The sequence below is a fragment of the Drosophila pseudoobscura genome, chromosome X (genome assembly GCF_009870125.1).
Source record: "Drosophila pseudoobscura strain MV-25-SWS-2005 chromosome X, UCI_Dpse_MV25, whole genome shotgun sequence".
Lineage (NCBI taxonomy): Eukaryota > Metazoa > Arthropoda > Insecta > Diptera > Drosophilidae > Drosophila > Drosophila pseudoobscura.
Genome location: NC_046683.1, coordinates 49190168 through 49206744, shown reverse-complemented (window position 1 = coordinate 49206744; position 16577 = coordinate 49190168). Strand labels below are relative to the sequence as shown.

The following is a 16577-nucleotide window of genomic DNA, read 5'->3' as shown; positions in this document are numbered from 1 at the left end:
CCTTCCCAGGATCGCGAGGATCCAGCCTGTCGAACGGCATCAAAATCTCGACTACGAAAATGAGGCCGATTTTTGGCAATTTTAATGATGGTTACATCATGATTTCTTGCGAAAATCTTGATGGAAAGGATGTCCTTTTTTCCGATGGCACTCGATTGGCAGGACTCTCCCGATCACGGTGAGACATGCCACGCCCAGATCGGCTACCTTATAGCTGAGATATAGCTTACAGAAAAAACCAGTATTTTCATGGTGTGAACATCAAAATCTTCAGAAGGCTATATCTCAGGCAAATAGGGACAGATGGGTGAAGGACCTACTTTCCCAGGATCGCGAGGATCCAGCCTGTATACCGTATAGCTGAGATATCGCTTACAGAAAAAACCAGTATTTTCATGGTGTGAACATCAAAATCTTCAGAAGGCTATATCTCAGGCAAATGGGGCCAGATCGGTAAAGGACCTACCTTCCCAGGATCGCGAGGATCCAGCCTGTCGAACGGCATCAAAATCTCGACTACGAAAATGAGGCCGATTTTTGGCAAATTTAATGATGTAACCATCATGATTTTTTGCGAAAATCTTGATGGAAAGGATGTCCTTTTTTCCGCTGGCAGTCGATTGGCAGGACTCTCCCGATCACGGTGAGACATGCCACGCCCAGATCGGCTACCGTATAGCTGAGATATAGCTTACAGAAAAAACCAGTATTTTCATGGTGTGAACATCAAAATCTTCAGAAGGCTATATCTCAGGCAAATAGGGCCAGATCGGTGAAGGACCTACCTTCCCAGGATCGCGAGGATCCAGCCTGTCGAACGGCATCAAAATCTCGACTACGAAAATGAGGCCGATTTTTGGCAATTTTAATGATGGTTACATCATGATTTCTTGCGAAAATCTTGATGGAAAGGATGTCCTTTTTTCCGATGGCAGTCGATTGGCAGGACTCTCCCGATCACGGTGAGACATGCCACCCCCAGATCGGCTACCGTATAGCTGAGATATAGCTTACAGAAAAAACCAGTATTTTCATGGTGTGAACATCAAATACTTCAGAAGGCTATATCTCAGGCAAATAGGTCCAGACCGGTGAAGGACCTACCTTCCCAGGATCGCGAGGATCCAGCCTGTCGAACGGCATCAAAATCTCGACGACGAAAATGAGGCCGATTTTTGGCAAATTTAATGATGGTTACATCATGATTTCTTGCGAAAATCTTGATGGAAAGGATGTCCTTTTTTCCGATGGCAGTCGATTGGCAGGACTCTCCCGATCACGGTGAGACATGCCACGCCCAGATCGGCTACCTTATAGCTGAGATATAGCTTACAGAAAAAACCAGTATTTTCATGGTGTGAACATCAAAATCTTCAGAAGGCTATATCTCAGGCAAATAGGGACAGATGGGTGAAGGACCTACTTTCCCAGGATCGCGAGGATCCAGCCTGTATACCGTATAGCTGAGATATAGCTTACAGAAAAAACCAGTATTTTCATGGTGTGAACATCAAAATCTTCAGAAGGCTATATCTCAGGCAAATGGGGCCAGATCGGTAAAGGACCTACCTTCCCAGGATCGCGAGGATCCAGCCTGTCGAACGGCATCAAAATCTCGACTACGAAAATGAGGCCGATTTTTGGCAAATTTAATGATGTAACCATCATGATTTTTTGCGAAAATCTTGATGGAAAGGATGTCCTTTTTTCCGCTGGCAGTCGATTGGCAGGACTCTCCCGATCACGGTGAGACATGCCACCCCCAGATCGGCTACCGTATAGCTGAGATATAGCTTACAGAAAAAACCAGTATTTTCATGGTGTGAACATCAAAATCTTCAGAAGGCTATATCTCAGGCAAATAGGGCCAGATCGGTGAAGGACCTACCTTCCCAGGATCGCGAGGATCCAGCCTGTCGAACGGCATCAAAATCTCGACTACGAAAATGAGGCCGATTTTTGGCAAATTTAATGATGGTTACATCATGATTTCTTGCGAAAATCTTGATGGAAAGGATGTCCTTTTTTCCGATGGCAGTCGATTGGCAGGACTCTCCCGATCACGGTGAGACATGCCACCCCCAGATCGGCTACCGTATAGCTGAGATATAGCTTACAGAAAAAACCAGTATTTTCATGGTGTGAACATCAAATACTTCAGAAGGCTATATCTCAGGCAAATAGGTCCAGACCGGTGAAGGACCTACCTTCCCAGGATCGCGAGGATCCAGCCTGTCGAACGGCATCAAAATCTCGACGACGAAAATGAGGCCGATTTTTGGCAAATTTAATGATGGTTACATCATGATTTCTTGCGAAAATCTTGATGGAAAGGATGTCCTTTTTTCCGATGGCAGTCGATTGGCAGGACTCTCCCGATCACGGTGAGACATGCCACCCCCAGATCGGCTACCGTATAGCTGAGATATAGCTTACAGAAAAAACCAGTATTTTCATGGTGTGAACATCAAAATCTTCAGAAGGCTATATCTCAGGCAAATAGGGACAGATGGGTGAAGGACCTACTTTCCCAGGATCGCGAGGATCCAGCCTGTATACCGTATAGCTGAGATATAGCTTATAGAAAAAACCAGTATTTTAATGGTGTGAACATCAAAATCTTCAGAAGGCTATATCTCAGATCGTTTCAAACCTGATCGACATCAAGGATTACGTTAACTTGGGAGCCAGCCAATCCCGAAAGTATGCAATGATTAATTTAAGCATTCTTAAGTCATCTGATATCTGGTTTAGTTAGCTTTTTAGTCATTAATTATGTTAATTAAAACTACTTGTAAAAAATGCTATCAGTTTTGAGCAAGCTGTCGTCTAAAGCTGCTCAGCAATTAATCTACTTTCTACTATTCCAGTTAGTCGCTGCGTTGATCCTCAATCTGACGCGGTCCGGGTCCGTCCTCGCCAGCCTCGTTTCCTGCAGCCGCCGCCGCCGCTTGGTACAGCTGCTTCAGATCATTGTAGAGCCGCACGGCGAGCTGCATATTTGGAGCCTGGTGGCGGCCTGGCACCTGGTGCTCCTTGGGCGGCTGCACGCACATTTTCACCACCTTCTGCATGGGTCGCGTGAGCCGCACACCACTCAAGAGTCCAGGCTGAAAGGTTCCGCCGCCCAGGAGTATGTGTTCACAAAAAATCTGGAAGTTGTTGTTCTGCTGGATGTGGGTGCAAGCATGTCGCTCCTCGTTGCACATTCCGCGACAGGAGTGGAAGTGGCAGTCCTTGTCGCTTTGGCACTTCACCCCGCGGGACAGGCGCTTGTCCAGCTGGCTCTCGACGTACACGTGCTCGGCGCTCTGGTACTTGAGGCGACGCTCGGGCGTGGTGCCAAATCGATTCACCTGCATCTTGCACATTTTCAAGGGCTCTGGCTTCATCTCGTCCATGCGGAAGATGTACTCCATGATGTTGAGAGCGTGCTTCAGACGCTGCTGCCGATTAGAGGCTCTGAAAAAATACATTGAAAAACTAAGAGGGAGGACAAAAGGGTTTCTAATGTACTCACAAGTACTGCATAATGCTGGGATTCGATTGCACTATCTCTAGTCCTTCGGTGGCATAGTAGGGCCCGCAAGACCCGAGTACTGCTGGGAATACAGACTCCTCGTCGAAAAGCTTCCCCATCATGTAGTTGTTATCCTTGAACAATCGCCAGAAGCTGACCATCTGCTGGGAGTTGTCATCGGCAATCTCCTGGTTGACCAAGGCGCGTATCTGAAAATTGTACATAAAAAAGTTAGACCAACCCTTGGACCTTGCTCAGAGCCCCACCATGTTATCGTCGAGGGTGACATTGTAAGCGAGTATAATGTGTAGCTTGACAATCTCATGGAACTCCTCAATCTTTGGGTAAATCGACTCCCCCTTGGTGTTCTTCCAGCTCAACTCGTCATCGTTGTGCCTGGCCAGCTGCAAAAACGGAGTTATGAACGGAATTGGTAGGCATGACAACGCCCCGATATTGCCAGATACACGACCTACCTTCACCGCATACATATCACCATTCTTTTCGGCCGTAAACAAAATGGTCTTCATGTCATTCAGCGGACACTGGAAGTTGTCGAATGTGGACTGTGCCCCGCATAGCTCTTCGCATAGCGAGCCACTGTACTCCTGCTGCTCAAACTTCTGGCACTGATTCGACAGAGACGGGTAAATGTATAAAAGGATATACTCGTACATATGTATGTATTTAGTATGCAATTTCTTAGGGCTCACCATGAGATTGAGACTCCTGTGCGACATGAGCTTGAAGCAGAATTTTAGGTTGAGGAAGGCATAGCTGAATAGGCCCACCGCCAGCAGGACCGCAATGAGAACTGTTCGCTGCATTCCAAACCGAAGTTTCCGACGCAGGGCGGACAACATTTTATTGAATTTCGGTTTTCATTATGGATACATTTGCCACTACAGCAGGTCCTAATTGTCGCGAGGTCTATCCCCAGGTATATACACTTGAAGCTGCAGAAGCTGTCAATGGAAATGACACGAGTCCAGGTCGAGGACATGCGCATTGGATGCGCACCTATCGATGACTATCGATTACTATCGGACCACACGCACCCCCAGCTAGGCAGCCAGCCAGCTGGCCTGCCAGCTAGCCAAAAATCAAAAGGGTGTTTGCATTTTGAAATTATTACTTAACGTATAATTCTTTATTTATACTCTCTGCTAAATTGAGCAATTATTACCGTTACTTAATTCATCAATTTTTGTATTATTTTTTGTATTTTTTAATAAGTGTTTCATTTTAATTTTCATTCAAGTGTTTAGAGTTTCTTCTGTATTGTTTTTGTATTTGGTTTTGGTTTTGTTTTTGGTTTGTTCTGCTTTACTAAAAATTATTTAAATTCAGAATCATATACCTAGGTCCAAGTTTTATTGTTGTATATTTTTAATAATATAATTATTATTTTCGCATTATCTATCTGCTGCGCTGCACTTCTTGCCATTGAATTAGTGTCTCCATTGTGTGTTCAGTATCAGTATCTGTATTTGTATCTGTATCTGTATCTGTATCTGTGTCATTTGTCTGTATCTGTATCCGTGTCTCAGTATCTGTCTCTTTGTCTAATATTCATCTTTGTGTGTATGTATGTATGTATGTGTACGTGTATTTATATACTTAAGATAACCGTTCTTTATGCACAATTTTATTTAGTTATATACACAACTATAGTATGTGGCTATGACAAATGCTACAACAAATCAAATAGGTAAAAAAAAATATTATTCTAGGGGATAAATGTCTGTGCACTCGACTCTGAATCGTCTTGCGCTAATTGTGTTTAATTCTGCTATATATATACCTCAAACGGCGCATCATATCATCTGTCTATAGAGCTCTCTCTCTCACTCTCTCTCTCGCTCTGTCTCTAATGCTTTCTGCAGTTTCTGTGTATAATTATCGCATCCTATATCCGTTTCCATTCGTAACACTATCTTCTGTCCCTCCAAAGTACTCGTATTTTATGTATTTTCTTGGTAAATTTGTGTCTCGCTACGTGAACATTAAAAATGGTATGCCTCGGCTTAGTTATTCTTTGCTTTACTTTACTTTACTTTACGTTACTTCTCTCCTCCTCTCGTTAGTACCTCGTATTAGATAATTTCATTAACTTGCATTAATCGCTCCGTGTTTTTGTTTGTTATTTGCTTTTTTTGCTGGGCTGTAGGCTGTTATGAGTATTCTACTGCTCTGTTATATACACTCTGAAGATTAGAAAGGACCTCTCCTCCGATTTGCCCTACACTGCTCCTTTAGTAGTCGTTTCCGATTCCGATTCCGGCATCGTGTTCTCATGTTCTCGTATTCGTGTCTTCTGTTCGTGTTGTTCTTGCTCTCTTGTTCTTCTCTGTTGTATATTATTATGTTTTTTTCGTTTAAACTTTATGCAATGTTAACATTTTGTTGTCTGTTTTTTTTTCTTCTTTTGATTTTGTTACAAAATTGCAGCCGCTTGGCATTTTCATTTGGTTTCGTTTCGTTCGTAATTTTAACTCATTATTGTTGGTTTTGTTTTTTTTTTTGTTTGCTTAGTTCATTTAAAATAATGTAAAAAAATTGCAAATTGCATGCGCTCATTCGTTAATTATGTGCCATTAAAAAATGTCTATGATTTCTCTATATGTATTCATTCTTATATTTACAGCAGTTAATCGTTTTTCATCTTTTGTTTTTGTTTTTGGTGTTGGTTTTGGTTTGGGTTTTGGTTTTCATTGAACTTGAACGCAGCTCTCCCCCACTGTGTTCTATCTATCGTTTATTATCTGTTTCTGTCGACCTACTTTGTTGTTCAATTACGTAAAACCTTTGTTTTTGGCAGTGCATTTATATTTATTATTATTTTCGCCCCACTATGTCCTGTCTCGTCCCGTCTCGTTTCGTGATGATTCCCGTTCTTTGTTCGACTACAAATTATTTTTTTTCGTTTAGTTATAATTTACTCATAAATTAAAGGTTATTAATTAATCAACAGCAGTTACTATATATACAGTTTTCATCTCGTGTTTCGCAAGGTACTTCCGATTCAACGGCTATACATACAAACTTATATATATATATATATCTATCAATATATATATATATATATTGGGAAATCAATCTGTGTTCGAGTTTTCTTTAAGTTTTGATCTTGTTTTTTTTTTTAAAGCGAAACTGAGGAGATTAGAGGACCATCGAATATATCGAGTACTTAATTGGAAGACAGTTGTTTTGGGGATAATGTGGGATAATGCACACAGAAAACGATAATACGGGAAGTTGGGAGAATCCCTCTACCTCCTCTACCTTTGGGGTAGTGGAACCTTCTCTTCAGAGTGGGAGAACCTTCTCTTCTCGTTCATTGAGCTGAGAGAACCGCCTCTTTAGCTTTATTTTTGGGGTCGAAGAACCCACTCCTTGGATTCATAGAGCCCCCTTGTCAAAAGTAGCTGCCAAGAGAACAATATTTAGGGGTTGGTTTACTCTGGGGAAATAACAGAATCGTATTTGGTATTTGAGCAAAAAACGGCTTATTGCTTTGTTACAAAAATCGCAAGCAGTCCCTGAAGAAAGTCATCGATCGATCAATCATAAAAATTGCGCATATCAAAAAAATGATAACAAAAATCACCCTCCTCCACTCTTTTTATGCAATATATTGTTATTGTTATTGTTTTTACTTATAATTCGATCTTAAAAACTCTTCTCTTCTGCTTCTCCGTTAACTGCGGTAATTTGTGTGCCAAAAACTACAGTTTGCTGTTTGCTGTTTGCCGTTTGCTGTGGTTGCTTCTTTGGTTATTCATTTGTAATTATTTGTTAATATTATTATTTAGTTGCACGTTGCGTGTTGCAGTTGCAGTTGCAGTTGCGGTTGCTGAAACTCTAAATCTTGTGGCGCTGCTTTCGATGCAATCGGTGCATCCCTTAGAACTATGTATCTTTAACTAGCATTTTCATGTTCATTTTCATTTTAGATTGGGTTTCCTACTCCGCTCCGTGTCTTCTCTATCTGCGAGTACTGTACTCTGTGGAGTAGTAGGTGCATTTTTATTTCCATTCCAGGCCTCATAATCTTATGTTTCTATATGATGTATATGTATAATATGTATCTCTAGTTTTATATCTGTATCTTTAGTCAATTTAAATACGCAAATTTCAAAACTGTCGCTTAATAATTAGGTTTGAATATACAAATGTTCCGGGAGTGTACAGTACGCGTACTGTGCTTAAGTATTTCATTATCATTATCATTATCATTATCATTATCATTATCATTATCATCATCATCATCGTTATTTATTAAAATAGTCGTTGTTCTGCTTGCTGTTTTATTTCTCCTTCGCCTCTCTCTTGTAGCTGTGATTCGTGATGAGTGTGTGTGTGTGTGTGTGTATCTGTGATTTGTGTATCTGATTCGTGACTCGGTTATCTTTTTGCGGAGTGCATGGTGTGTGTGTGATGAGTGACGCTTTCAACAGAGTTTTTTTTTTGGCTTAGCACAAAATTAACCTTAACTTTCTTTCGTTTTTCATTTCTTGTTTTTGGCAGTGTACAAATTGTAATTAAATTTAAAAGATTTCCATAGGTGTTCCGACATTCTCTGGTCATTACTCAGTTATTGCTTATCGCGATGATGATGCTGATGGCAATGGCGATGCTGATGGACAGCCACTGTCCCACTATCATCTCAGTCCTCGTCCAGGCTCTGCGTCCGCCGTCCCAGGTGCTGCTGTTGGGGTTTCTGTTGCTTTGAGACCACCAGGTACTTTCGGCCAAAGTACGGCGAATCTATGGGATTGGGATGCACGAGACGGGGGAACACTCTTTTACTTCTTCCGCAGGAAATTGCGTGCACGCTTGCGCACTCTCTTCAAGACCCCAGACCCGGCGAGTGGGTCCTCGTAGCGCGTGGCATGTGCTGCCTGTGGCTGATGCTGCAGCATATGGTGGCCATGGCCATGGGCATGGGTGTGAGCATGAGCGTGACTGTGGTGCGATTGCGATTGCGGGTGCGATTGCGTTTGCGAGTGGTGATGGGCATGCGAATGCGAGGTGGAGGTGGAGGCTGTGGAGGCGTGATAGTGATGCATTTGAACAAAGTCGTCGTCGCCAGCGGGATTCACGGACCCGGAAAGCGGCGAACCCGGGGACATGGGCTGCGACAGGAGATTGTGCTCGGAGGGAGCATCGAAGGATTCAAAGTGATGGAACTGCTGCTGCTGGTGTTGGTGGTACAGCGGCTGTGGCGATGGCGATGGCAGCGACGATGAGTGCTCGCTGGTTGTAGAGGCATCCACTCCGTTGAACTCTTTGGGCAGCTCATCGATCCCCAGGGACTTCTCGAAGTGCGAGTTCCCCGACATGTTCGTGTAATCATAGCTGGGAAAGGTGTACGGCAGATACCCCGCATGATGGCCCTCGCATCCCACCATCCCACTCTCGTCTGAGGTGCCGCCTCCACTCCGATTGTTGATGAACTTCACTTCGTTGGCATTCCGCTCGAGGCTGCTGCTAAACACGATATTGATGTTGTTCGAGCTGGTCGACAGATTGATGTTGGTCGGAGACATGGGCTCCGTCGAAGTCCCAGTCCCAGGTCTAGTTCCAGTCGTCGCCGTCGTCACCGTCGTCGCCGTTTGGTTGAGGTTCGTCTCCTTGGAGCTGGCCCTGTAGCTCTGGAAGCACTCCCCCGCATCGCTGGAGGCTGTGTTCGTGGTGTTCGTATTGTTGTTGTTGCCGCCGCCCTGCTGGAAGTTGTTCTTGTACTGAAACTCCAGCGCATTGCTCGGCTGGAAGGGATAGTTCTTCGAATTGTTGAGGACATCTGTGGCCGTGGGATCGCCCTTGGACAAATACTGATGGATATCCTCGCTGGTGATCTGTAGGTCCTGGTCCAAGTAGCTGTTGCACTGAATGTAGTTGTTGCAACAGTTGTTGAACGACTCCCCGGGATCCTGATGGAAGAGCACCGTCGTGGACTCTTCCTCGAATTCGCAATGGTAGTTGCTGCCGCGACGCTTCCGGGCTGCAGCCGCCGCCGAAGTACTGGGACCCTCATCGTACACGGAGCCACTCTTCCAGCAGGCAGTCTCTGCGCTGGTGATCTTCCTGCAGGGCTTTTTCCCGGGCTCTGGCTCTGGCACCTGCCAGGCATCTAGCTTTTCCTCCTCTTCCCCTCCTACAGCGCCCTCGAACTCCGTCGGCGACTTGCCGTCGGCCAGGAAGCTCCAGCGGATGGGCGAAGGCGAGCAGGCGTATTCGGGGAGATCGTTGCTCAAAGCTCCCTTGGAGCTCTGTCTCTCTAGAGTAGAGCCGGCCGCGTCCTCTCCTGCCTTAAGCTCCCCCGCCATCTGCTTGGCCCTGTCGAAGATGGAGGTCAGTGATCCCAGTTGGCTATTCGGGCGACTGGCATTCAATCCCCTCAAGGAGATGGATGTGTAGCTCGGCTGGCGGTGCTGCAGCCGCTGCTGCTTCCGCATGGCGGCGGACGCCGACTTGATGGAATTGTTGCGGCTGAGCGAGGACCTGGAGCCGTAGAGACTCGTCGAGTCCGTCTGGTAGCAGTAGTCGGAGCTGGTGCAGCAGCTGCTGGGGCGTCGCGACGAGGAGCCGTACAGATCCTCGGCGAAGAACTGGGCCAGCTCTGTGCGCGAGGAAGAAGTGCAGCATGACTTGCGCACCATTATCTCCTGGACCTCACGGTCCGCGCAACTGGGATCCTGGCAGGAATTGGTGGACACATCCGTGACTGAGCGGTGGCGACGACTGGCGGCGCAGACAGCGCCGTGGCGCGTGGTGGTGCCTGCCGCCGAGTGGTGCCCCGAATGATGGGTGGAAGTGGTGTGGGCTCCCGGCAGACTCCCGCTGCCCTGGCGACGACGTCTACGATAATGATGATGATGTGAGTGATGGCTGTGCGGTGAGGTGTGGCGACTATGATGCGGACTATGGCTGTGTGGCTTGCGTGGCTGGTTCTGCAGTGGTTGCAGTGGTTGCACTGGTTGTTGCTGCTGTTGCATTTGGTGGCAGTGTGATAGAATGGAGACCGTCTCCTGATTCGGCTCGTGCTTGTGGCTGTGGCTGTGCGGTGGAGGCTGCTGCTGCTGTTGCTGTTGCTGTGGCATCTGTTGGGGCTGCTGCGAGGGGGCTGCTTGATCACATACAACATCCTTCTCATAGCTACAATGTACGTATTCGTGTGTGGCATATCGTGACTGGTGATGCGACTGCTGCTGCTGCTGCTGCTGTTGCTGCTGTTGCATGGACATCGGCATCGGCATCTCCTCAGCGCGACTCACGGACCGAACACTGGCAGTTTCAGGAGGTGAGGCGTTCCTCAGTCAAGGCCCGCTGTTCGGGCAGACAGGTGCTTGCTGACGAAGGTGATGGGGCGCAGAGGCACCGCTCCGGCCCTGGTGTGTACTTCGGCCGCCGTCTAAAAATCGCTCTGATGCAGCTGCAGGGAAGCGCAGTTGCGGTTGCGGTTGCAGTTGCAGGAGCAGGAGCAGGACGACAAAGCGGCGGCAACAACGAAAACGTGAGAAATAAAGAACCAAAAAATCGAGAATACAAAAAGCGATTAATATAGCCGCCAAATGTGGTTCAATCGTTTCGTTTTGTGTCGTTCGAGTACTTTATTAATTTCTCTTTTTTTCTGGGCGTTGTTTTTTTTTTCTTTAGCTGTGGTTTCAATCACTCATTATAAAACAGTGCATGCAAAAAGGACATGCCAATAATACGCATGCAATCAATGGAAAATAAACGCTTCCACTAGTATCATGCAAATTCTATTCGAAAATAAATGAAAAGCATCCGTATGGACTTTCGTTGATGAGGTTGATAGGGGGTTCTACGGGCTTCGATTGATTGATTGACTGATTGATTGATTAATGGTCTGATTCAACGATGGATTGATTTGTTTGATTGACTGTAATGATTTTCATTTGCTTCCTTTATAGTTTTTATTTGTATAGCATACTTTTTTGCGACCATAAACAGAATCACAGTCGTGCTCCGAGTTTCATTTTCACCAAAATTGAGTGGCAAGAGAAATTCCGAATGAATTTTGTGAGATTTGATAATGAACTGTTTCTAAGGATATTCTTAAAATAAATTTCACTTTGTTAATGAGATTGAGCAACGGGTCGTATTTCTGCCAACAAAAAGTATGCCCATGAATCGTTCAAGGATGTCTTGTATTTTGAATGAATTTCAATTTAATTTGTCGCCTCAGTTCTTTGACGAAGTCGACTTTCTTATAAGTAGTGTGTGTGTGTATGTATGATATTTTTAACGCATTATTGGCACTAATCCTTTTTTTTTTTATCTGTGAATCTGTGAGGCGAGTGGTGTACGCGAGTGTTTGTTGGTTTTGTGGGTGAGTGGCGAGTGGTGTACGAGATTTGTTTTGGGTGAGTGTAGATTTTTGGAAAGAGTTGTGCGTGGGGGCTGTGGGGCTCTGGAGCCCTGGGGCCCTGGAGTTTTTACTTAGCCAATCGGTTGGTTCGCTTGATCCCAAGTCTACGAGTAGATATTCTCTTCACTTGCGTACTATAAAAAGAACGAAATGAAAACAAGATGTTTAAGCAGATTCGAAACTGTCTACGAGTATAAGTAGCTCGTTGTAGCCTTAGCCTCAGCATTAAGTAGCTCTAGATATATTTTGTATAGTTAGTTATAGTTCTAGATTCGACTTTTGGGTGCATTGAGTGCATTGACTGGCGCCGCCGCGGCGGGTCTTCCAAGCAGCACGCGCTGGGCATTTTCATGTAAATGCTTTCGTGATTGGGTGTTTTACGAGTAGTTGGGTGCTCTTTGGTAGCTTTTGTGTGCCTTTTGCAACCTACATGACATTCTTCCGTGCGCCGAGTGCCGGCGGAAACTGTCGTCGCCCACGTAGTCGGACTCGTTGTGGTAGCACTTTCTCGCTGCCACTGGCGTTTGTATATTCGTGCCATAGTTCGTGTAGCACGTGGAGGAGCCTCCTCCGCCAGCACCGCCGAGGCCTCCTCCCACTCCTACTCCAACTCCTACTCCTCCTCCGCTCGAGGCCGCCCCGTAGCTGTGGGGAGTCGATGTGGGACCCAGGAGATTGGTGCTGTCGCTTAAGGGATAGGGACCCATGCCTTCAACCGTCAATGAGAACGAGGTCGTACCAAAGACTTTGATTATTACATATAATACGAGTAGTTATAGAAGATTTCGTTTCGTTTTATGTTTTGGTATTTCATGCAAGATTCAGATCAGATTCATAGTCGCCAGATTTTGTTGTTGTTGTTTGTTGTTGTTGTTGTTGTTGCGGTTGGTAGCATACATTACATTTGGTTGTGTGGCAAGTGTGTTTTTGGTCCCAGTAGTAGATTGATGATTGATAAATTGATTGATTGATTGATTTGGTTTCCAATGGTTCAAAGTTTGATTCGATTTTCAGTGACAGAATTCATAAATAAACAATTTGAGAGTTAATTTATCTACCAGATAATACGCGAGTATCACATCGATTTCTCAATTGTAGAGTAGAGAGATTATAATAAATACAAGATTATAAATATAAAGATCACAATTTTCTACACGAACAAGCAGCTAAACAACAAAAGAAGATTGTACGACGAGTATATTTTTCATTCCAAATGAAAATTCATTAAGAAAAATACTCTATAATACTCTATAGGCAAACGATAATCATAAATAGAGTTTTACACCACAGATACGAGTATGTAGGTAGGAGTATCATTAAAAATGAGTGGAATGATTGGATGTTTATTTATTTAGATTATGTTTAAACAGAAACAGAACTTAAATGTTGTATAATTGCTCTTTGGAGTATTTGTGTGTGTGTGTGTGTGCAATGTATATCCTTTCGTTTAGGGGAAAAGTGTCACTAAAATGAATTTAAATTAACATTTAGATTTCTGTTTCGTTTGCGTTTTCGTTTGGGCTGTGATTGTGTGTGTTTTTGAACAGTTTACAAGTCTATTTTATACGTAGGTGTTTTTTTCTTGGGGGCAAGAGTCCTGTTGCTGTTTCTGTTTCTGTTTATCTAGAGGTAGGTGTGTGCGTGTGTATCTGTATCTGTGTGTATTTGTCTTGCAACATGGATATGCAAATATTTGTGGATGTTGTTTTCGAGCAATTTGCACAACAAATAATGAGGAGCAAAGAGCACAAATGGGGATATTAAAAACACAAACTCAAATTGAAATAGAAACAGAAATTCAAATTCAAACTTAAACAAAAGGTGAAAACTTGTGTAGTGGATTTTTTTTTGGTGATTTCGGGTGGGTGGATTCTAGGGTGGAACGTGGGCTGTGTGTGTGTGTGTGTGTGGTGGTTGTTGGATTTTTGTTTTGGATTCTTACGTGAGTCATGTTGGGTCTTCTCCTCGGATACCATCAAGGCGGCATGCTCGATGCCAGAATTCATTGATTGTGGCTCCAAGCTATTTGTGCAGTTTAGCATACTCCTGAAATTCGCACACTCTACGATTATGTTTTAAGTGTAAACGTATTGTAAAATTGTAATTTTGCAAAAACTAATGAGAGCAATTTTCCGGGTTGGCAGGGGGGGTACTCAAGACAGTGTGTGTGAGAGAGAGTCAGAGAGAGAGAGAGAGAGTCACAGACACGGAGAGAAAGACCAAGCGAGAGGTTCGTTAAAAGCTTTCTTTCTTTATCTGGGATTTTAAGGGTCCATTGGGTGTGTTTTTCTTTACAGATAGCTGGAAGAGCTCTTGGATGCCTGCTGCTTGGAAGTTATTAGGCGCGGCTGTAAAACAATATTTTTAATTAAAATTAAACAAAAAAATCAACTGAAAAATGCTAAGAAAATAAAGTTTATTTATAATCAAAAAAAAAAAAAACGTGAAACAAAATTGTATTTAGGCTAGAATTAATACTAAAATCGGAATATTTGCTAGACACAAGACACAATCCAACATTCTCCCATAAAAGATCTTCCATTCCTTGAGAACGAAGGGGGGGGGCAGGGGTCCCTTTGGATCTTGGATATTGGATCTTCCATTCCAGTGGACAGAGGGGAATGAGGAGCATAACGAAAGTGGATCACTGCGCTTTGGGTCTCTTGGAGGCCTCCCCCTTGCCGGAGGAAGGCGGCGATTGTTGAACATCCCTCAGCGATATGTCAATTTCCGCCGTGGCCGTGGAGCCATTGTTCTCGTTGACACTATCCTCACTAAAAACGCGGTGTGTGGAGGGGACGTAGACATAATCAAAGACATAATCAGTGTGCGTGTGTGTGGATTGGTTGGTTGGTTGGTTTGATGGGGTGTTGTGTGGCATGTGTGGCATGTGGGCATGTGGGCATATGGGCATGTGGCATGTGACATTTGCCGGTTAACTAAACCAATTTTAATCGTTGATGAGCGGAGATGAGAGGGCGGGGGGGGCGCTGATTTTCATGAGTCATGATTCGAAGGAGTCATGATGAAGGATGCGGCGGCTCTTATAAATATATATTTTTTTATACGAGTAGATTGATTTTATGCAATAGAGAGAGTTAGAAGTTAGAGAGTAGAATAGTTTAAAGTTCATATTAAAGATATTTGTTGGGTATTTATTTGGATATAGTATTTGCTATGGATTTGGTTTTTTTATTTAGATTTGCTTTAAACGGCAGCCACTTGGTTTTTTTTTGTTTTGTTTTGTTTTTAATGTATTGTATTTTTTAAGGGGTGGTACGTAACAAAGTAACGAGAAGTACAGGCAAAGTTTTTTAAGCGACATGCCGAAAAATTGTATAGAAAACGTTTGAGCGCACTTTTCATATTTCAATTGGGGTTTTCTTTTTCTTTTGGTTTTTGTTTCTTTGGTTTTGGTTAATGTACATAAATGTTGCTAAATAAAGTACAGCAAATACGATAGCTACGTTTTAAAGTTTAGAAGAAGAGCGGAAACGCATCAGATTCGGATTCTTTGAGATTTAGAGCCCAGCCCTTCTACGAGTGGAGGGGCTTTCTTTTGGGGGGCTTTTGGGGGATAGGTAGCTTTCGGTGTGACTTCATGCATCGGTGGACTTACCCGTACAGTCTACTATCTCGAAAAGTCCTTTTGGTTTTGGTTTTGGTTTTTTTTTATCGGGGCATTACAATGGAATGTATTTCAAGTCAGAGAGAGAGAGTTATTTTTTTCGAAAGGAGATTGTGCATAAATCAAAACACAAAAGAGAACAAATTTTCAAAGGAAAAGAAATCAAGGGAACCCCCCGAGTCGAAGTGCATATGTTTTCCATCATTCGATTCAAGGGGTATCATAAACAAGGGGTATGCAAACCGCATAATAAACTTCCAAGTAAATGTTAAGAAAAAGTCAGAGTTAGTTCAGTTTTTGGGGTTTTCTTCTTCTTCGGGGTTTTTTTTTTGTTAGGGTTGGGGGGAGGGTTTGGGGGGGGGGGGAAGATTGCTTTTAGAGTTTTCAGGAACTTCGTCGAACAATTGCCATGATTGGTGTGCAGATTCGTGAGTTTAGAGAATGAAATCGGAAGAACATACCTGCCATTGTTGTGTCGGAAGAGGGCCAGTATCTCCTCGAACGTCTTGTTCTTGGTCTCGGGCACCTTTTTGTACGTGAATATCCAGAAGATGGCCAAGAAAACGCTGAACGGCAAGAACGTATAGTTCTCCAAAGCAGTCTGAAGTGGGCAGGGAATCAGAAAGGATAATCGTTATTCATATGTATATGTCATGGATAAGCCCAAACCCTATCCCACTCACCTTCATGCTGGGGAAACCAATGCCAACCACGAAATTGGCCATCCAATTCACTAGCACTGCAATGGCCATGGCACTGGGTCGTGGTCCCTGGGAGAAGAGCTCTGCGGTGATCATCCATGGTATGGATCCGGGGCCAACGGCAAAGAAGACCACAAATCCGAGGGTGGCCACAACCGAGAGGTAGGACATCCAGTCGATCATTTCCTGTACGTAACCAAAAAACTCCTATACAAAATGGCATAGTAATCGCATTCTCGATGATTTGTAGGCTTTCTCTTTTCGCGTTTTTCCTTCGTTACTCGTTACTTTTAACTCGTCTTGCGTTTAACAAAGAGAAAAAACAGTTAT

The 16577-nt window shown here is 44.0% G+C and overlaps 2 protein-coding genes across 2 annotated transcripts in view; both read right to left on the bottom strand.

The window, feature by feature from the left end:
- Window positions 1-2729: 2729 nt before the first annotated feature.
- aln (divergent protein kinase domain 1C) lies at window positions 2730-4542 on the bottom strand. Its single transcript, XM_002134956.3, has 5 exons — window positions 4234-4542; window positions 3997-4149; window positions 3787-3924; window positions 3521-3729; window positions 2730-3462 (listed from the first exon to the last, which is right to left on the bottom strand). The coding sequence occupies exons 1-5, from the start codon at window positions 4381-4383 to the stop codon at window positions 2871-2873; spliced, it is 1242 nt and encodes a 413-aa protein (XP_002134992.1). The 5' UTR covers window positions 4384-4542; the 3' UTR covers window positions 2730-2870.
- Window positions 4543-5123: 581 nt separating this feature from the next.
- The window catches only part of Glut1 (Glucose transporter 1), a 39849-nt gene continuing 28395 nt past the window's right edge, over window positions 5124-16577 (bottom strand). The window contains 5 exon segments of the mRNA XM_033381729.1: window positions 5124-10958; window positions 12349-12663; window positions 13861-13964; window positions 16008-16147; window positions 16230-16433. Of these exon segments, the coding sequence (XP_033237620.1) occupies window positions 8329-10958; window positions 12349-12663; window positions 13861-13964; window positions 16008-16147; window positions 16230-16433 (3393 nt within the window). The 3' untranslated portion in view covers window positions 5124-8328.